The 19,974-nt window shown below is 39.5% G+C and overlaps 1 protein-coding gene across 6 annotated transcripts in view; it reads right to left on the bottom strand.

Annotated features, from left to right (window-relative positions):
* The window catches only part of PRUNE2 (prune homolog 2 with BCH domain), a 288,030-nt gene that overhangs the window by 13,076 nt on the left and 254,980 nt on the right, over positions 1-19,974 (bottom strand). For 4 of the 6 annotated variants that reach the window (XM_066257053.1, XM_066257052.1, XM_066257054.1 and 1 more), the window contains 4 exons: positions 11,921-12,023; positions 11,144-11,275; positions 9,728-9,814; positions 4,487-4,585 (listed from right to left, as the gene is read on the bottom strand). In XM_066257053.1, coding sequence (XP_066113150.1) covers positions 4,487-4,585; positions 9,728-9,814; positions 11,144-11,275; positions 11,921-12,023 — 421 coding nt within the window. Of the gene's footprint in view, positions 1-4,486; positions 4,586-9,727; positions 9,815-11,143; positions 11,276-11,920; positions 12,024-18,295; positions 18,367-19,116; positions 19,230-19,974 lie in introns of those variants that run through there. The other 2 variants (XR_010729070.1, XR_010729071.1) reach the window with 2 other exon arrangements.

The raw sequence follows: 19,974 nt of genomic DNA, 5'->3' as shown, positions 1-19,974 counted from the left end.
TGTAAAGAAGTTGTCCTTTTTGATGTCTATTGACTTTTTTTTGCTTATTTTTGGTATTTTGCCATTTAAAATAATGCCCAAATATAGTGGGAAAATGTTGTATAGCAATCCCAAGCACAAGAAGGCTGCAATGTCCCTCATGGAGAATATACGTGTTAGAGAAACTTTGTTTAAGCACAATTTATAGTGTTGTTGGTCATAAGTTCAATAATAATGAATCAACAATATATATCAAATAAGTTATCTTTAAACAGAAACACATTAAAAAAGGTTATATAATAATTGGTTGATGAAAATGTTATGACCAGAGGCTTGAAGAAACCTACTCCTATATTTTCCCTAGGCACAACAGTTTAGTGTCCGCCATCTGGTGTTCTAGAACGTAACCACAGCAAATAACAAGAATTGACTATAATCAATGGCTATAAATCTGATTTCAGATTGGTCAACTTTTTCTTTCATTTAAGCCCTTTGATGACAGGCTCCATCCCAGTTGAATACTGGTGTTTGGATTGGCTGAGATCAGACCTCTGAATGTTATGCAGAAATAGGAAGGAGCTGTGGCTTGTATCAATTTGAAAATGGCATAACATGAAAATGAGGCAATGAGGGTCAGTAACAAAACTGGCAGAAAGGACAACTGGAGGAGATGGAGGACAGAAGACAGGAAATAACAAAGATACATGAGGAGGACAAGCATGGTTGTACATTTCTTCCTCCAGAAGAAAATCTTTCCAAATAGAACCCTTCTTCCTGAAGTAACTTTTTAATGGAGCCCTTGAAAACTTATGTGTATAAATGAATGAAAAATGCCCTGGGCACACTCAACATTTAAATCAAACTTTCTCATAGGATAGTGAGTCTCTAAAAGCAACATGATTATAATAAATAACATTCTGTATTGCCAACTTTGTGCCAGGAAGCTTTCTGCATGCTTTCCATACTTGGTTTTCATTCATTGCTCAGGACCATTCCATGAACTGTGCCTTACTTCTCCAGTACAGTATACTGAGGCTGAAGCTGTGACTCAGAACATTTTAATAAGCTGCCTGAAGTCTCAGAGACATTGCGAGGCAGGCAGGAAGGTTCAAATTTAATGCTAAGCTTCTAAAGCTTCATTCTCTTTTCTGAACAGCCACACCGTAGAAGCATTACCTTTTCAACCTAGAGCCGTGATGGCGAACCTTTTTATAAAAGCCGCCCACTTTTGCAGTGCTGGTCAACCTGGTCCCTCCACCCACTAGTGGGGTTCCAGCTTTCACAGTGGGAAACCAAAGGCGCAACCAAAGTGTGCTGCAATTGGCCCATTAGTGGACAGGAGGGACCAGGTTGACCAGCACTGCAAAAGTGGGCGGTTTTTATAAAAATGTTCACCATCACGGACCTAGAGTATGGATAATGCTTATTTCCACTTGAAATGAGAATGTCCTTGTCATCTTTTGCAAAAGGAGACAGTACTATTGGAGGTGGATGCTCCAGTACATTTTTTATTTAAAGGGTAGGAGTAGATTTTTGCGATGGGGTGTAGCTCTTTGAAGCAGCAGGACAGAGCTGTGAGGAGTTCTGGTTGTGGGAACCCTAAGAAGCTAAAGAGGATTAAAACCATTGCCAGGACCATGTGAACACTCTGCTTAATTCAGCTGAGCCAACTAGCCCCTCTAAGCTCAATCAGTGTCCTGGGTTCGTGCCTAATATTTGGATGCAGGAAAGTCAAATACATCTACTTCTGAGCTTTGACTTTAGATGGATACACTAAAGATAGCAAAGGAAACTACTAGAAAAGAGCATGGGGGCCAGGCTGACATAGATTGAATTATAGTTTTATGTTTCCTTGTTCCTAGTTGTCCTGTGCATAAGTAATTTCTCTTTACTGAGTTATCTTCCTCTATCTGTAAATGATACAAAGAGAGCATTTCCAAGCTCCCCAGAGCACAGATGCACAGTAAATGAAAATTCTTTCCTTCCAGTTTCTATACCCACCCCCTTTTAAATGAGGACTCCTTTTTTGGGGAAGGTGCACAGTTTGGAAGGTGCATTTTCCCCCCATCTTCTGGAGGAAAAGGGAGTATCTTTGTATGCTTTCTTTCTGCTGATGGATTCCTTACCCTTAATTCTATTCAAATAACAAACTAGGGAATCAGACATAGGGAAAGAAAAACATGATCCACAGAAAGCAATGGTTCTTTGCAACAATGAAACAAACAGGAGCATTCAGTTTCCTGCATCCCTATTTTTAATTTCAGCTCCAAGTAATTGTTTAGTTAATTTGTCCTCTTATTTTTGGAGCATAATCCAGTGACCTTCAGCATCACTGCTGGTGCCTTACCCTGTGCTGAGTAAGGAAACATTTCTAATTGCGCCACTAACCACTCTGCCTTATTTTTCATGCAAAGGGAACTGTGAAGAAAAAGGATTCAGAAGAAAATAGAGAAAGGGTAAATTTTTCCTCTTTTTCTAGGGTCACGCAGACAAATAACTTTATACAAGGCAATAAAGAAATCTAAGCAATGTTCGTGTTGGGCAGATAAAATATATTATGCTCACTTTGTTAAAGATGGTGCTGCCCACATGGAAGCCCATCACCCAGGTGATATTAGTTGCCCTTCTTGCTTGGAATGGGTGTGATTATATTAATATGTATTGGGGGTGGGCTGTGGGCAGGCAGGATCCTTGTAGCCTGGGGCTTGTTTTTAGGACTAAGCTTTTCCCACCCTTTTTGATGTAGGGTGGTGCACTCTCATGAGGAATCCCATTATGCCTCAGATAAGTGACTTTGTATCAGAGACTTCCTTGTTTGTATATTGGATTAAAGGTTTTGAATCTATACTATAAAGTGGGGCAGACCTGGAGCTTGCTCTCTCTCTCTGTTCCTGAGATTAGCATTAGAGAGGAGAATGGAGTAAGGCCACATGGAGGAAAGGAGAGGCAGCCAAGATGGAGGAATGCTGAAGAAGCCAGTTTGTGCAGAGAGAAGGAGAAGGGGAACAGGTGATTAAGGCTGGTGAGCTAGAAACCTTTGATTCTAGGAGACTCAGATAAGTCAGTAGCTTTGTGAGCACTGAATGAGTGGGTTTTGGAGCCCAGTGTGTGTTTTTATTTGCCCGCCGGGTGCAAGCTAGGATTAAAGGTAATGGCCCACAAGTTCTTGGCTCCATTGTTTCATTACCATCTGTCAGAATCTAATGCGAATCTGCATGGGCCAGGCGGCTGTGATGGTGGCCGTGGCTACTGGCTTTACAGCTCACAACTCTATTGTGGCTGCGTGGAGTGGGAGACACAAATCACAGATGTGCTGGTTAATGTAAATTTATGCTGTCACCAATATGGTAGTAAAATTCAAAGTGAAAATGAGCAATAATCAATAATTCCAAGAGAAGGTTATGTGAAAGAGGATCTAAAAGAACAACACAGTGATCTTGGGTTCTAATAAAAATATATGTATTTATTGGAGAATATTTAATTGTTGGTCAAATAAGCTTGTAAATATGATATATATGTTTGCTCACTTGTGACTTATATTGGGTGTGGGGGACAGGCTATAAGCAGGCCAGGTCGTTGTAGCCTAAGGTTTGGTTTTGGGACTAAGCTTTTCCCCACACCCTTGACTGATTGTATGATCTGGGTGGTGCACTCTCATGAGGAATCCAATTATGCCTTGGATAAGTGACTTTGTATCAGAGACTTCCTTGTTTGTATATTGGATTAAGGGATTTTGGTTTTCTACACTATAAAGTGGGACAGACCAGGAGCTTAGACACACAGTTCCTGCTATCACAATTGCAGGGGCTTCCCTGATCCCTTGCCCTTCATGGGAAGAGCTGGTTTTCTGCTTTTCCCTTGTCTTCTTTTGTGGTTTGCCTGTCTTGGTGAGACACCAATAAATAGGATGGCCCTGCATCCTCTGACTCCGCCATTTCTTTATCGTCTGCCCGAATCCAATGGGAACCTGCATGTAAATGGCCACGATGGCGGCTCCTGGCCTTACATTAATATAGATATATTTTTTATTAAGTGAAAGGTGGGAGGTAGGGAGGCAGAGACAGACTCCTGCAGGTGCCCAACTGTGATCTACTTGACAAGCCCCCTATAGGGCGATGCTCTGCCCATCTGGGGCTGCTGCTCCATTGTTCAGCAACTGAGCTATTTCAGCACCTGAGGTGAAGCCATGGAGCCATCCTCGGCACCCAGGCTCAACTTGCTCAAACTATTTGAGCTATGGCTGAAGGAGGTGAGGAGAGGGAGAAGGGGGAGTGGGAGGGGTGGAGAAATAGATGGTCACTTCTGTGTACCCTAACCGGGAATTGAACCTAGTACTTCCACACACTGGGCCAACACTCTACCACTAGCCAACCAGCTAGGGCCTAATATTTGTTTTAAACATAAGATAATGACATTTCTCCACTATTTAAGAAATGAGTTACTGTCCAATATCTTTTTCTAAACATGCAATATTTCTTACCAAAACTTCAAAACCATAAAGACTTACTTGATAATACTCTCTGGAATCTGGATGCAGTCCATTGGGATCAGCCCACTGAGCTCCGATAAGCTGCTGACATATTTAATTTTACTGCTGAATTTTGAACTAAAAATAAATTAAAAATATGATTAGTTGCTCCTTCATCCCTCTTAATGTAGCTACTTCTACTTGAAAATCCTAATATACTTCACCTTGCCCCAGCACTCTTCCTTAGAAGAAAGTCTATATTATTTGAGTAGTTACTATGTGCCAGAGACTGTTTTAAATGGTTTATATACATTAACTCATTTATTTCTTAGTATAGTCTAGTGCAGTAGCCACTATTATTATTATCTTTTTAAAGATAAGGAAACTGAGACACACGGAGTTAAGTACTCACCGTCAGTGAGTGGCAAAGCCTGGATTTAAACCTGTGCGGTCTGATGGCACAGTCTATACCCTTGACCACACATCACACGGCCTCCGTGGTTCCTGCCATTCTGCATTGTCACTGGTTTATGGTTGGTTTGCCTTTGTTTGCTTGTTTGTTTTTAACAAACAAAAATCTTGTCATTAGTGATTTCAGAACCTGCCAAGGTTAATATATTTTAAAAGTATATGCAAACTTATTTTCTTCTTTTTATCTTTAGTTTTATTTTTAGTATTTTAAAAACTTTCTTTGGGAAGTTTTAGTCAGAGAGTTCATTCCACCTGAACTAAGTTCAAAAACTGTTCCAATGATTGGGTTTGAATTAGAAACCACTTCCATCGAAACGTTTTCATTTTAGATGCGTGTAAATGCATGGAAAATAACTTGGCACCATACTGACAGCTGTCAGAGGAGAGTGAGGTTGGGGGATGGGATGAAAGAAGACAAAGGGATTAATCAAAAACCAAAACGCACAGTGTGGTGACAGCCCAAGGGGAGGGGGTTGGGGGTAGTGGGGGTGGGCAAAGGGGCTGGGGAATGGTAGGAGAGAGACTGTGCTTGGGGCGATGGCTGCCTGATGCAGTGTGCAGATGATTTTCTGAGTTGTACACTTGAAACCTGTACCCCAATAAATTCAATAAAAAAGAAATAGAATAATGTGTTATGAAGTTAAAAAGAAAATAACTTGAAAAAAGACCACTGAAACTGATAAAGAAATTTGCCTCTGGGGAAGGGAGTTAGAAACAGGAATTGATCATTGTAGAAGGAAGAACTTGGTCTTATCTGTAATGATTAGTTATTTTATAGGAATGCATTTCTCTATTACTGGTGTAATTGCAAACTAATTTTAAAAATATATTATTCCGCTTGAAAGGGAACTTGATCAAGCATTGAAATTTCTCAGATGATTTCAACTGTACTTCCTCTGTTCAGCTACTATTCATTCTAGCCAGATAATTTACCAAGGTCATGTCTCTGTAAACCTATCTTCCAATTCTACTCGCAGTTCTGACCCGGGGTCACTGGCTGTGACTTGTGAACAACACTCCTCTCCATACAGTGATGTGCAGCCCTCCTGATAACAGAGACTACCAATGATACGCTGCACTGGGCCTCTGGCTTCCTCCAGAGTTTTGAGCTAAATTCATGTTTTGATGGAAGATGAAGTAGGATGAGAGGGAGGAAGTAGTCATGCAAGGGGAAACTTCCATCTCCACTTTTATGTTCACTAGAATGTACGGTTCTCTAAACACGCCATGTTCTATCCTTCCTGGTGTTTCCTCCACCTGGTTTTAGCTAGCCAATCCTATTAGTTCATCAGTACTCACCTTAAAGGCTCGTTCTGTTGGAAAACCTCTTTCTTGATGTAGACTCTCAGCCTTCACTCTCCACCTGTTACCCCAAAACTCACCCTGACCTCAGTTACCACCTTCATCATGCTTTAACTCTACCCTGTAGTATAATTGTTCATTGTCTGGCTTTGCGCTTTGTGCTCCTGAAGGACAGCTATTGAGCTATTTAATGTGTCAGTCTCCAGCACCTAATCCAGTGCTTGGCACAGACAAACTATTCATTTTTAAAAAGGAATTTGCCATGTACCACTCTCATAATTGTTTCCCTTTAGCTTTTTGCTTACAGTTTTGAGCCTGAGTCAGAATTTATGCCTTGTGAACAGCCTTCCTGTTCATACAGTCACTCCTAGCCCTCCTGATAAGGGTTGAGTGAACACATGTTACCTACAACCTATAAAATTGACCCATAATATATTTTAGTGGCCTCCTTCTGTGTGTAAAAGTTGGTTACACTGACATAAATTGATACAGAAGAGGGATATTGTTAGTCAAATAAGTTTGTAGATATGATGTATATGTTTGCTCACTTATAGTTTGCATTGGGTGTGGGGGACAGGCTGTAAGCTGGCAAGGTCCTCATAACCTGAGGCTTAGTTTTAAGACTAAGCCTTTCCCACCCTTTTAATACTAAGATCTTTTCAACATCTTTCTAATATTAAGATCTTCTCAAAACAGCTTTTCCCCACACCCTTGACTATTGTATGATGTGGGGTTGTGCATTCTTATGAGAAATCCCATTTATGACTCAGATAAGTGGCTTTGTATCAGAGACTTCCTTTTTTGTATACTGGCTTAAAGGCTTTAATTTCTACACTATAAAATAAGGGAGACAGGGGCTCTCTCACTCAGATCCTGCCATCAGCATTGCAGAGGAGAGGCAGTCAAGATGGAAAAGTGCTGAAGGAGAAGCCAGTTTCTGCAGAGTTTGTGCAGAGAGAAGGAGATGGGGAACAGAGGTGAATAAGGCTAGTGAGGTAGGAACCTTTGATTCTAGGAAACTCGGATAAGTCAGTGGCTTTGGGAGCCCTGAATGGAAAGGGAAATGTTTTTCTACTGTGTGTATTTCTTACCCGCCGGGTACGAGCTAGGATTAAAGGTAATGGCCCACCAGTTCTTGGCTCTGTTGTTTCATTATCATCTGTCCAAATCAAATGTGAACCTGCATGGGCCAGGTGGCTGTGTTGGTGGCCAAGGCTAATGGCTTTACAGATATTTAAGGAGCATTTTACATGACGAAATTGTAAATACAATGTGTAAGTACTTACAGTACATGGTCTTTAGAATTAGGCAGACAATTGGGTTCAAAGCCTGAGTCTCATTTATTGGCTATTCTATCTTAGAGCTGGGGTTGGCAAACTGCAGCCCACAGGCCAAAGCCAACTTGTTAGCTGTTTTTTTGTACTTCTTGAGCTAAGAGTGTTTTTATTTTTTATGGTTGAAAAAATATCAAAACAAGAATATTTTGTGACATAAAAATTTTTCACAGCTGCTTCTGCCTTACAATGGCAGAGTTGGATACTTGTGATTGAGACAATATGGCTCACAAAACCTAAACATTTACTATTTGACCACTCATAGAGTGTGTTTGCTGGCTCCTGATTTGAACACTGTATTTGACTTTCCTGATCCTCAGGATTTATTTATAAATAACAAAAATAATAAATAGCACTTCCTTCAAAAGTCTGTTGTTAGGATTAAATAAAATAATGCATGTAAACACTCAATAAATGTAAGACATTATCACATAATTTACTGCAATATTCACCTTTTTTATTATTGTAGTAGTAATTATTATTATATTAAAACTCTCTTAATAAATGCTGCATTATAACTTTTTTCAATATTTTTACAGTACCAATTACATTTTTATTTATCAGGAAGAAACATTTGTTTTATAAATATAAAAACTGAATTATTAAAAAAATCAATAAATTTATATCAATTCTAATGTCTACTTTTTTACACATTAAACTTTTAATAAGCTTTTCAGTGTATATGGGTTTCTACTCCTTGTCAAAGCATTTCCTGCTATTATTAAAATAAATGGCTTTTTGTATACCCTAAATATTTCATGCTGTTCTTCAGGCAATCTGGCCTGGCAGAGGCAATTTAACTTTGCAGAGGAAAATTCAATTGGATTGTGCTACTTCATTGTTGAAAGTAGAAATGGGAATGCTAAATAATTACAAGTAAACATTGAGCAAAAAAGCTGGAATCTGGAAGGCAGTGTAAAATCTACATAAAAAATGGGGGGGGGCTTAACCTCTCATTTTTTTATCCAGAAGTGAGGTTATCTGATTTTTTCTTAGGCATTCATTAATAACCTTGAGGTATAAAAACTTCAGTTTATCTAATCTGTATCCCAATGGTAGGTAAAACTTTATTATATTTTTAAAGTTCTCTAGGAAATACATTCTGTCTCTTTCATTTAACTATCCCAAGTCTTGCTATATTAATTTATCTAATCTTTGCATTCTCAAAATGTAAGGTTATATATCATCTAGCACAACAAAAATAGTGGATAAATATTCACTGAACTGAACTAAGTTGAACCAAGAATTTTCATAGGAGACTAAAAATGCTGTCAACGTGGCTGCCTAGACTCTTTACTTAACTTTGCTGACCTACGTATTTGTTCAGCAAAAACAGATCAATTAAGATAAGACATGGCATCAGCATCTGCTTCTGTACTTGTTTTATCATCTATTATCATGTTACTCTACCGTTTCTATTTCCTACAAAATACCATACAGCACTTTAAAAGTACTGTCTATTCCTTTTTGTAATGTGACACGGAAACCCATCACTTCGTCGTCTGTGTCTATAGCAACCAACGTAGAGATCATGTTTTATAATAATTGGGGTGATAGTCGTTATGAAATAATGCTCAGTTTTAATTAGGGTCTTTTGCTGGATAGTCCAAAGTATCTTTCCAGAAAAGGCAGAGGCAAATACATCTTCCTAAATACCCTCTTGATTTATGAATTCCTTTTTTTTTTTTTTTTTTTCAATTTCAGTGAGGAGGGGAGATAGAGAGACAGACTCATACATGCTACCTGACTGGGATCCCCGTCTGGGGCCGATGTTCTGCCTGTCTGGGACCATGCTCACAACTAAGCTATTATTAGCACCTGAGGCAGAGGCTCCCTGGAGCCATCCTCAGCACCCAGGGTCAATGTGCTTGAACCAATTGAGCCATGGTTGTGGCAGGGGAAGAGAGGGAGAGGTGCGGGGAGAGAGAGAGAGAGAGAGAGAGAGAGAGAGAGGAGAAAGAGAAAGAGAGGAAAAGGGGGAGGAGGGAGAAAAAGATGGTCACTTCTCCTGTGTGCCCTGACCAAAAATCAAACCTGGGACTTCCATGCACTGGGTTGATGCTCTACCAGTGAGCCAACTGGCCAGGGCCATGAATTCTTATTTTATAGGTCAATTAATACATTAAAAAAACTACTAGTAAAGTGTTTACCTTTACTGTAATAATAATCATACCTTATAAAAGGTCGTGTCACTGCAAGGATTGTTCTGATGAACCAAGATGGATGAACAATGATGAATGATTTCAAATTCTTTCTCAATCTATTTTTAAAAAGAAAAATAAGTTACTTACAATCCATTTTTAGTGGAAATTAAAACATAAAGCATATCCTCCCATAAGAATGCATAGAAAGAGTTCAAGGCAAGTTACTATTATCAGCAGGAAAAGTATAGACTAGTCAAAATTAGTAAAAATAATGTTTTTTTATATATATAATTTGAAACTTTCATAATCAAGCCTCATTTTCAGAATAAAAGTAAAAAGTGGTTGTATTCTCAGAGACTATAAATCTATAACCATTTTTGGTATATTTCTGTTTATGCTTTTCATTTTTATAAGCATTATCTTTACTATTTTCAAAAGAATACACTTTTACTAGCAACTTTCACCTGTTTTTAACTGCCTGTCCACCAGAAATTTTGTGCTGGTCTACAAAGAGTTAACCACCCTGATGTTGTATGAAGATTACAGACCCAATGATCTTAGTCGAATTTGATCATGCTCAGGGTGACTTCTGCCTTAGCAGAGAATTATTCTCCTATTTTCACCAGTCTTGAAGTAAAAAACGGTTGAAAACCACTGACTTATACAATTTATTTGATCTCTAAGCTTTGGTGTCTTTTTACATATAAGGAATATAGAAACCATATATCATGTGGTTGTTTGGCCTTCCGGCTACTATTTTAATGTTCTTGATTTTCAGGTACATTTTTCAGCATTAGTAATGCTAATTTATGAATGTTTGGACCAGTAAATGAATTTTAGTTTCTATAAAAGGGTACTCCTATGCTGTTTTGTAAGGAGTTACATCTAAGTGCATGTCACACCTATTGTAGACATCATAAACTTGTGTGATTATTATGACAGTTTCCCTGTACATGGCAATAATGTGTTTTGTTCTATTGAAAGCAGTATGAATAAAAGTAAAGTACCTTGAACAAGGCAGTATATGTACTAGTGGTTAATGTGAATTAACAGAGAATGCTGAAATAAGAGCACAACATTTTCCAAAATTACAATAGCCCCAGTGTACATAAATAGCAACAAGATCACATGATACCAGTAAAGAATCATGGATACTGGTTTACCAGTTCAAACTGCACCTCCCTGTAGCAATAACATACGCAGAGTTTAAAACAGGTTTGGTCATCAGGTCTGAGATGACAACATTTAACAGAATCTGGGGAGGATTTACTTTATTCAGATTAGAGGCACCAAGTGACACTTGGATTCACACTTTATCATTTATTATCAACTCTGCATAATTTCAATGTTTTGAAACTGTAATTGCATTTTTGGTAGATTAATGAGTTAGAAATGGGAATTATTGAGAAAGTCAAAATAGGGATTAACTAATGGAGCCCACCTACCGTCTGTCAATCATCTGGTAGCACTTCTTCATCCAGCCTAGCCCTGGCATTTTCCGTCTTGGAGTTGCGCCATTCAAGTACACAATCATATAATCTTCGGCTACCATCAGCTCTAAAGTACTTATTACATATCTGATCACGGGAAGGAAGAGGAGTGTTTTCAGTTCCTACATGAAATACTTCATCTTATCTACACCATAATTACATAACACTCTAATGACAGGGTGTATGACATTTAAGAATGGTTGTGCATATTACCTCTTCACCTTGAGAAGAATGCAGTTACCTGAGATAATTTCTGAGAGCATTTTTCATTTAGAGGCATAGTTATCTTTTTTCTTTTTCTTTTTTTTAATGTTGGCATACTAGAAAAATGTGTGGGTTAGAAACCTGACTTTCAAAAATGTCAACAATGTTATCTTATACTAAGGGCATCTCAGATTAAATATGGGCAGATATAAACGAAGTCAGGTTATCATCAGTTGACTAAGAACATGTTCTTAGGGAACCCGTCAAACACTTCACCCAGAGGAAATGTTACAGAATTTTAAATGCTGGCCAAACTGTGTGTGTTTTGCTTTCAATCCATTCTACTGACAAAAGAGTGAGGTTAAGGAGTTTAGTCTCTTGAGCAATGTTCCTTGACAGAGAGTTCATTGACTTTTATCAAAGGCTTAGAATATTCTACATTATTTATTTCCTTTTATTAAAGATGGTTATCTGCCATACATGCCCACAGACATTAACTCAAAGCACTTTCTCAGAAGTATCACTCACAGGAAAAGATTTTCCATGACATAGTGGTAATCCGCCCGACTGCTGTCTGGCAGAAAACAGGCGGCAAACACAATGATGGCATTTAGGCCGTCCCCATAGTATCCTGGGGGACAAACAAAAAGACATTTGTAACCAAATGAAAGCTTTAACAAGATAATATTTAACCTAAAGGATAAATCTGAAAGTCTTGGTAAGCGTGTAGAAATGATGTGATAGATATATCTTTTTTTTTTAATTTTTTTAATTCATTTTTAGAGAGGAGAGAGGGAGAGAGAGAGACAGAGAGGGAGAGGAGAGAGAGAAGGGGGGATGAGCTGGAAGCATCAACTCCCATATGTGCCTTGATCAGGCAAGCCCAGGGTTTTGAACCAGCGACCTCAGCATTTCCAGGTCAACGCTTTATCCACTGCGCCACCACAGGTCAGGCTATAGATATATCTTTTAAGTAAGTATTATATAGACTATATTTTAATATCTTTATAATTATCTTTCAGTGGTTAACATGATATATAGAGTCTTAAATATATAGTGTGAATATATTTGCATATGTAGAGTATCCATATATTATGAATTCTTATATGTGCTATACAGTCATGAATGGATGTTTAAATATTCAAAGAATGGGAGCAACACTTTCTGATTTATGGGTTTTTAATTTATATATTTTAAAAAAGATGATTTATATAATACTTTTTTCCTTTCATGGCTAAGAAAGAAGTTCTGAGTAATCATTTTTAGCTCTTTTCAGTTTTACTTTGAAGGGAAAATACTTAGTTGCTGAACTGCGATCGAATCTCAAACTCAGTCACTTCAGTGACCAGAGGCCAGTGAGTAGACAAGTGAGGCACCTTTGTTTTGATTCAGAGGACTGGCGTCCTTGCCAGTAGTGTCCCCACAATCTCCAGATTCAATAGATGGTGCAGGGAAACATGGAAAGTTCCAGCCAGGCATACAGTAACTGAGCACAGAATTCAGAGCCTAGCTTCTTAAAGAAAAGGGCAAGCTCAAGAAGGGTCAGTCTGGTTAAAACCAGACTCTCTTGGAGTTTTATGAAAATATACAGTGGTACCTTGAGATATGAGCAGACCAACATATGAATTATTTTTAAGATACGAGCTGCGACTTGGTCTATATTTTTGTTCGAGAGAGATCTGAGCAAAATTCTGAGATACAAGTCATGATTCGGGAAGCTGCCGCTAGTTGGCGCATGGGTCCAGTATCGGCAGCACAACGCCAGCATCTCATTCTTTCTCACGTGTTACCCACAGAATCAAGTTGAATCTCATGGACTGTACTTGTTCTTGCATCACTTTTGCATTTTTTTACTAACTTTTTTTGTGTGCTGTCATGGGGCCAAAGAAAGTGAGTGTAAAGGACAGTGGTGAGAAGAAGAAGAGAATAATTTCAATAGAAGTAAAGCAAGAAATAATAGAAAAACATGAGCGTGGTGTACGAGTGATTGAACTGGCAAGGCTGTACAACCACAATACATCTACAATTTATACCATCCTTAAACAAAAGGATACCATCAAAAGCACAATCCAGCAAAAGGAACTATAATTCTGTCCCAATTAATGACAAATATCCATGAAGAAATGGAGAAGCTTCTGCTGGTGTGGGTGAAAGAGAAAGAGCTGGCAGGAGATACAGTGATGGAGACTGTAATATGCCAAAAGGCACATATTATTTATGGCGACTTGAAGAAGAAAGAACCATCAACCTCAAAAGAGGCAGCAGAAGATAAGTTTAAGGCAAGTCACGGCTGGTTTGAGACTGACGGGCTGTCTGCTGCACTAAGAGGGCAGCTAAGTCACGCTGGTTTGAAAATTTCAAGGGTTCTGGCATTCACTTGGTGGTGAGGCATGGTGAAGCTGCGAGTGCTGACGTTAAGGTAGCTGAGGAGTACATCGCACGTTTTGCTGTACTTATCACAAAGGAAGGCTACATCCCCCAACAAGTGTTCAACTGTCATGAAACAGGATTGTTTTGGAAAAAAAATGCCCCGGAGGACTTTCATCACCGCAGAGGAGAAGAAGCTGCCAGGCCATAAACCCATGAAGGACCGTCTGACCCTTGCATTGTGTGCAGATGCTAGTGGTGACTGTAAAGTAAAGCCACTGCTACTGTATCATTCTGAAAATCTTCAAGCCTTTAAGACTCACAAGATTCTTTTATTTCTTTTTTACATTTTTAAAAAAGATTTCATTTATTGATTTTAAAGAGAGCAGAGGGAAAGAGAGAAAGGACTGGGGGGGATGGAAAGCGTCACCATGCTTCCCATATGTGCCTTGGCCAGGCAAGCCTAGGGTCCTGAACCGGCAACCTCAGCTTTCCAGGTTGATGCTCCATCCATTGCACCACCACAGGTCAGGCAAGACTCACAAGATTCTTAAAAAAAAAACTGCAGGTTACGTGGCACACCAATGCTAGGGCATGGGTTATACAGTAGTTTTTTTGTTTTGTTTTGTTTTATTATTAATTTTAATGGGGTGGCATTGATAAATCAGGGTACATATGTTCAGAGAAAATGTCTCCAGGTTATTTTGACATTTGATTATATTGCATACCCATCACCCAAAGTCAAATTGTCTTCCATCACCTTTTTTATTGAATGGGTAAATCTAGTCTTTGGTCCTGCAGTGAAAAAATATCTTCAAGAAAATAAACTCCCAATGAAAACATTACTAATCCTTGATAATTCTCCAGCCCACCCACCTGGTCTTGAAGATGACATTCTCAATGAGTTCAAATTCGTGAAAGTCCTCTACCTCCCACCCAACACAACTTTAATGTTGCAACCTATGGATCAGCAGATCATTTCCAACTTTAAAAAGCTTTACACAAAGCAATTGTTCTGCTGCTGCTTTGAGATGACTGAGAATACAATTATAGCCCTTTGAGAGTTTTGGAAAGATTACTACAACATCATGATATGTTTATGCATTATTGACTTGGTTGGCATGGCAAGAGTTTATGAGAAAAGCCTTGAACTTGGCATGGAAAAAGTTATGGCCTGATGTTGTTGCAGACAGGGACTTAGAAGGATTTGAACCAGAGACCAAGACTGAGGTAGAAGCATTGGGGGAGATTGTGTCCCTTGGAAAGTTGATGGGTCTGAAGGTAGATTAGGGTAACGTAAACGAGCTAGTTGAAGAACATGAGGAGAAACTCTCAACTGAGGAGTTGAAGGAGCTACAGATGATGCAACATACAGAGCTTCTGCAAGAGATTAGTAGTGAGGAGGAGGTAGAGTCAGAGGAAGTGATTTCTGCAAGTGAAATTAAAGACATGCTGGCAATGTGGGAGAAGCTTTCAAGAAAAAATTTCAACTGGTCGTGCTTCAGCACTTTTTAATGACACTTGTTTGTCACATTTCTGTAACATTTTAAAAGGTTGGCAAAAGCAAATCTCTTTGGATAGATTTTTATTCAAAAGTCCTGCAAGTGAAAGTGCCAAAAGTGCAGCCAAAAAGGCAAAAACAGGTGATGATTAAATGAAAAATACGTAATGTTAAGTTTAGGTTAAGTTTAAAGTTAAGAAAGTGCATATTTTTACAATTATGTTTTTGTGGTTTCACTTTAAGTAAAGAAAAAGGAGTTTAAGTTTTATTTAAAGTAAAGGAAATGCAGTTTTAGTTTACATTTAGTGTTAAGAAAGTGCAGTTTTAGTTTACGTGTCTACAGTGCCTGCATCCCTCCCTCCCCCCTCCTCCTCCTCCACCATTCACCTCCGTCAGTCGCACTTGTCTGTCTCCAAGGTAAGAATACAGTACTAAATAACACTTTTTTCTTTTATTTCATATATTTTGTTATGCATTGGTAAAGTATACATGTGTGTTTCTTAATTAAAAACATGTTTTTTTTTCATAATTTAGGATGGCTTGGGGATGTTTCACAGGGCTGGATTAAATCTATTTCAGTTGTTTTAAGTGGGAGAAATTTGTTTAATATACGAGTTGACTGACTTACGAGCTTGGTTACAGAATGAATTAAACTCGTATCTCAAGGTACCACTGCATGCTTTTGATAAAACTTGAGAATCACTTCCTGGTAACAGGTTGGGGAGGGCGTGGAGGTGGTATTTGCAAATGGTAGTGAGAAAATAGAAGTGGGCAATGCAGACAAGTGTGGTCGTTGAAACTCCAAGGGGCAAGGAAAAGGCAGAAATATCTTAGGACATGTTATCCACTTTTGAAAGCTCTGCTCCCTCCTTTAATCAAGCTCTGTGTTCCCTTAGCTCTCATCTTTGAAATTCATGGCAGTTGTTGGTTCGATCCCCACAGGTTTGCGTATGGAAGCTCATATGTCTTCCAGACTTAAAAATGGAAGAAATGCATTGTATTTTCATTTTCTATATCCCCTTCTAAACACTTGCAGTTTTTGTCAGATAACATAGTTCTTGACTTCAGAATCATTAAGTAAAGATTTCCTCAAAGCTTTCAGTAGGACAACAGGACACACCCTCAAGCCCAATGCAGACCTCTCACTGCTCAGTGGGTTTCATTCTTTCTGAACTTTAAATACCCCTCTGGTGATGACATGGCAGTAAATTATTGGCTGGATATAGATTTGGATGGGCTTAACTCTTGAAAAGCAGTTTAATAAGATGTTCTCTACAAAGAGAGAACATGATTCTACCACAAAAGAGGTGGGGAAAGAGAGTGATAAAAATACATCAAATTATGGGTTCGTGTGTATTACTAATTTGAGGTTGTTGTATACAGTATTCATAGAAAATGCTACCTATGTGAGCATACATCCTATGCAACACATGTTTGTGAAACAGGATTTTAGTAACTGCCCTCTTGACTTTTTGCTTTAGTTCCATCTTTTCTAATATGTTGATATTTACTAATTTCTTTTTAGAATATGATATAAAGGAAAATGACAGAAAGATACATTTTAATACAAGCAGTATTTGTTTCTCTGAACAGTTTTATTTAAGAAGCTTTATAAATAAATGGAAACCCATAGAAAACAAGGTGACTTGGCCACACTAATCCTACACCACCAATGTATGCAATGTGGACCCAGCACAATGAAAAAGGTGAGGTCATCAAAAGAGACAACAGACACAATGAATTCAACTTAAAAAACACATATGAAAGCATCCTTTTCAAAAGCACCTTTCTGAATATAGCCCTCTGGCTACCAGAATAAATTCAAGATCATGACTGCTCAGTTACTTTGATTTCTTTTTCTATTTCTAAAGAATTTCTAAGAATTTTTTAAAAACCAAAAGCCTGAGGTTTATATACAGTATTTCAGACATCGTCTTAAATGACAGGTCAACTCTGTGTCAGTGCTGCCTGTCCTTGAAATGCTGTGTCATGTTCATTAGAGTTTATTTAACCAAATTAATCCTTATAGATTTACTCACCACCTTCTGTCCATTGTCTAAGTCAGGAATGTCTCTTTAGATAAAAATTTATAAATGAAGATGGCTTTTTTACTTTGGGGTAGAGGAACAACTGGAAGGGAAGGATAGAGAGAGGAAGAAAACAGGAGGAGAGGAGCAAATGTAAGTAAGAATGGAAACAGAAAGAAAAGACTTCCTCGTGAGAGTTTTCCATCTAAATCAAGACCTGGTGCCTTCACTGTCAGGCTTTGGAGCTGCTTCAAATAGCAGCTGCTGACAAAGTACAATGACCCAAGGGAGTGGGACTACCCCCTCTTGTCCCTCACAGATATCCTCAAGGGGGTCGGCTGACCCACTTTCTATTCTAAATATGCACCTGATTTAACTGAAGTTGCCTGTCAGCAATTGCATAGTAACTTTGAAGTCTGGGGTTTTCTTTTGTTTTTGTTTTTTTTAGATGAAAGGAGGGGAGATAGTGAGGTGCTCCAACAAGGATCTACCTAGCCACCCCATCTGGGGCCGATGCTTGAGGACTGAGCTATTTTTAGCACTTGAGGCTGACATGCTCATGAGGTGATGAGCTATCTTCAGCGCCTGAGGTGATGCTCGAACCAACTGAGCCACTGGTTGCAGGAGGGGAAGAGGGAGAGATGCAGATGGTTGCTTCTCCTGTGTGCCCTGACTGGGAATCAAACCCCAAACATCCATACACTAGCCCAATGCTCTATCCACTGAACCACCTGCCAGGGTTGAAATTTGGGTTTTAAAAATATGTATTTTATTTAACTCTTTTCTCAATAACCATGAGGTGTATTCAAGGCATGTGTGCTGAGATGCGAGAGCAATCCCACGTGGTGTGTCCCGAGACCCTCACAAGCAGTGATGCAAACCTTACCTGAGACAGAACACAGAGGCATGAAAGGGACGGAACACAAGTTTGCTGGCCCGCAAATGGAATGGAGAGAGAACGAAAGATGTCACAGTCACAACCAAAACATACACACACACACACCAGCCAGCAACTCTTCTCCTCATTCTTTCCTGGGTCATTTGTCCAGCAACACTGCAGAGAAGGTTACCTGAATCTCCTAAAATGAAATAAGTAAAAAAAGGAAACTCTGTTACAATGCTTTGGGGTGGCTGTCCTTGATTATTTAAATTTGTTCTTTATTTCAAGTTTAACAAACCAGTTCTGCTCTCAGAGTGACCCCACACAGTTGGCTGATCCAAACCATCCAGATCTCTCTTTGCTTTTTAATTTAAGCAGATGGCAGGAATATTGGTCATGGGCTCATAGGATGGCACCCTCTTATGACTGATACAGTGCCTGAGGCCCAGAGAAGTTAATGATGTGCCAAGGTCACAGACTAGTGGCATAGAGGGGTCTTGAACCCTATTCTTCTACATGTGTATAGATAGGGACTCTGGCAATGGCTCATATCACGGTCACCAAAGCAGAAGACTGAATTATTTGTTCACATACTGCTCTCACACACTGATATTCCCAACTAATATGGACACGTGGTAAGGCCTTATTGTGGAGTTAATTTATGCCTCTCTTTTAACTGTGCCCCTCTCCCAATCTTACAGTTGCACAGAGCACAAACAGCTAGCACTTCTCTATTGGCCTGCATGGGAAAACTTCCTTAGAGCAAAAGGCAAGACACCAAAACAAGATCTATGTTCACTGTGGAGTGCTGTTTTTTAAATGCTCATCAGAAGCCAGGATAACAAACTCAATAGATTGTTAACTAAGGGGTATTGCTTTATCATCACTAAGGTGTGAGCTTCCTGCACAGAAGACAAAGCTTCAGCAAATTCAGAAGTAACATCAGAACTATCTTTACCTGCAGAGCACAAAAGCCGTTCAGGGCATAGGAAGAGGAGAAGAGGAGGCATCGCTACCTCACGGGATGGGTGCAGCCAGAGGCACACTCAAGCGGGCTAGCGCCTGGGGAAAGACAAGGCGGAGCTGGGGACAGGAAAGGTGGTCTTGTCTTCCAGCCAAACCAGACAGTCACACAGACAGAAACCGAGCTCACAACACAGAATGGAGAGAAGCTAATGCCAAGGGCAGGAGGGGGCAGGGATGGAGGGCACAGCAAACCAGGGTATTCCCGAGGAGTAAGCTCCGTTATCACCAAGAATGCGACAGGCAGAAGCAGGGGCTTTTTCTGACCCTAGTGTGCTGATGACAAGCGCTCTCCTAACTCAAGCAGCAGAGACACTTAGCCCACCCATTTAATTGTATACTGTGGTGGAAAAACCAGCAGGTGGGTGAGCTGGAGAAATAAGAGTGTTAGGACAGCAGCGAAGCCTGTCTTCTTCACAACAAAGGGGCTCTTGATTTAAGACCAGAGGGGTACAAATATAAAGGGATTATCACTGCTTTACATTTTTTGTCCTTGTTAAAGTAACACGGGCTGCTTTTCCTGTCAGCCTTCGGTGTGTTTTCATTTCTAAGAAACAAACAAACCATGCCTCCGTTGCCTCTGATGGGTGGGGCAAAGTGGGTATGGCCTCCTGGGAAGATCTGGGTGATGGCAGGTTGTGATTTTCTTTATAACAAAAGGATTGACTCTGTGACCAGTTGTCGAAATGATGCCAGCTTTCATCCTGAGGGGTTATGAGAAAGTTCCCCTAGGAACTGCCCCAGCCCCGAAGAGGCTATCACAGGGACATAGGACCAGGTCACA

The sequence above is a fragment of the Saccopteryx bilineata genome, chromosome 2 (genome assembly GCF_036850765.1).
Source record: "Saccopteryx bilineata isolate mSacBil1 chromosome 2, mSacBil1_pri_phased_curated, whole genome shotgun sequence".
NCBI lineage: Eukaryota > Metazoa > Chordata > Mammalia > Chiroptera > Emballonuridae > Saccopteryx > Saccopteryx bilineata.
The sequence above is the reverse complement of the archived record's forward strand: the minus strand, read 5'-3'. Positions and strand labels throughout refer to the sequence as shown.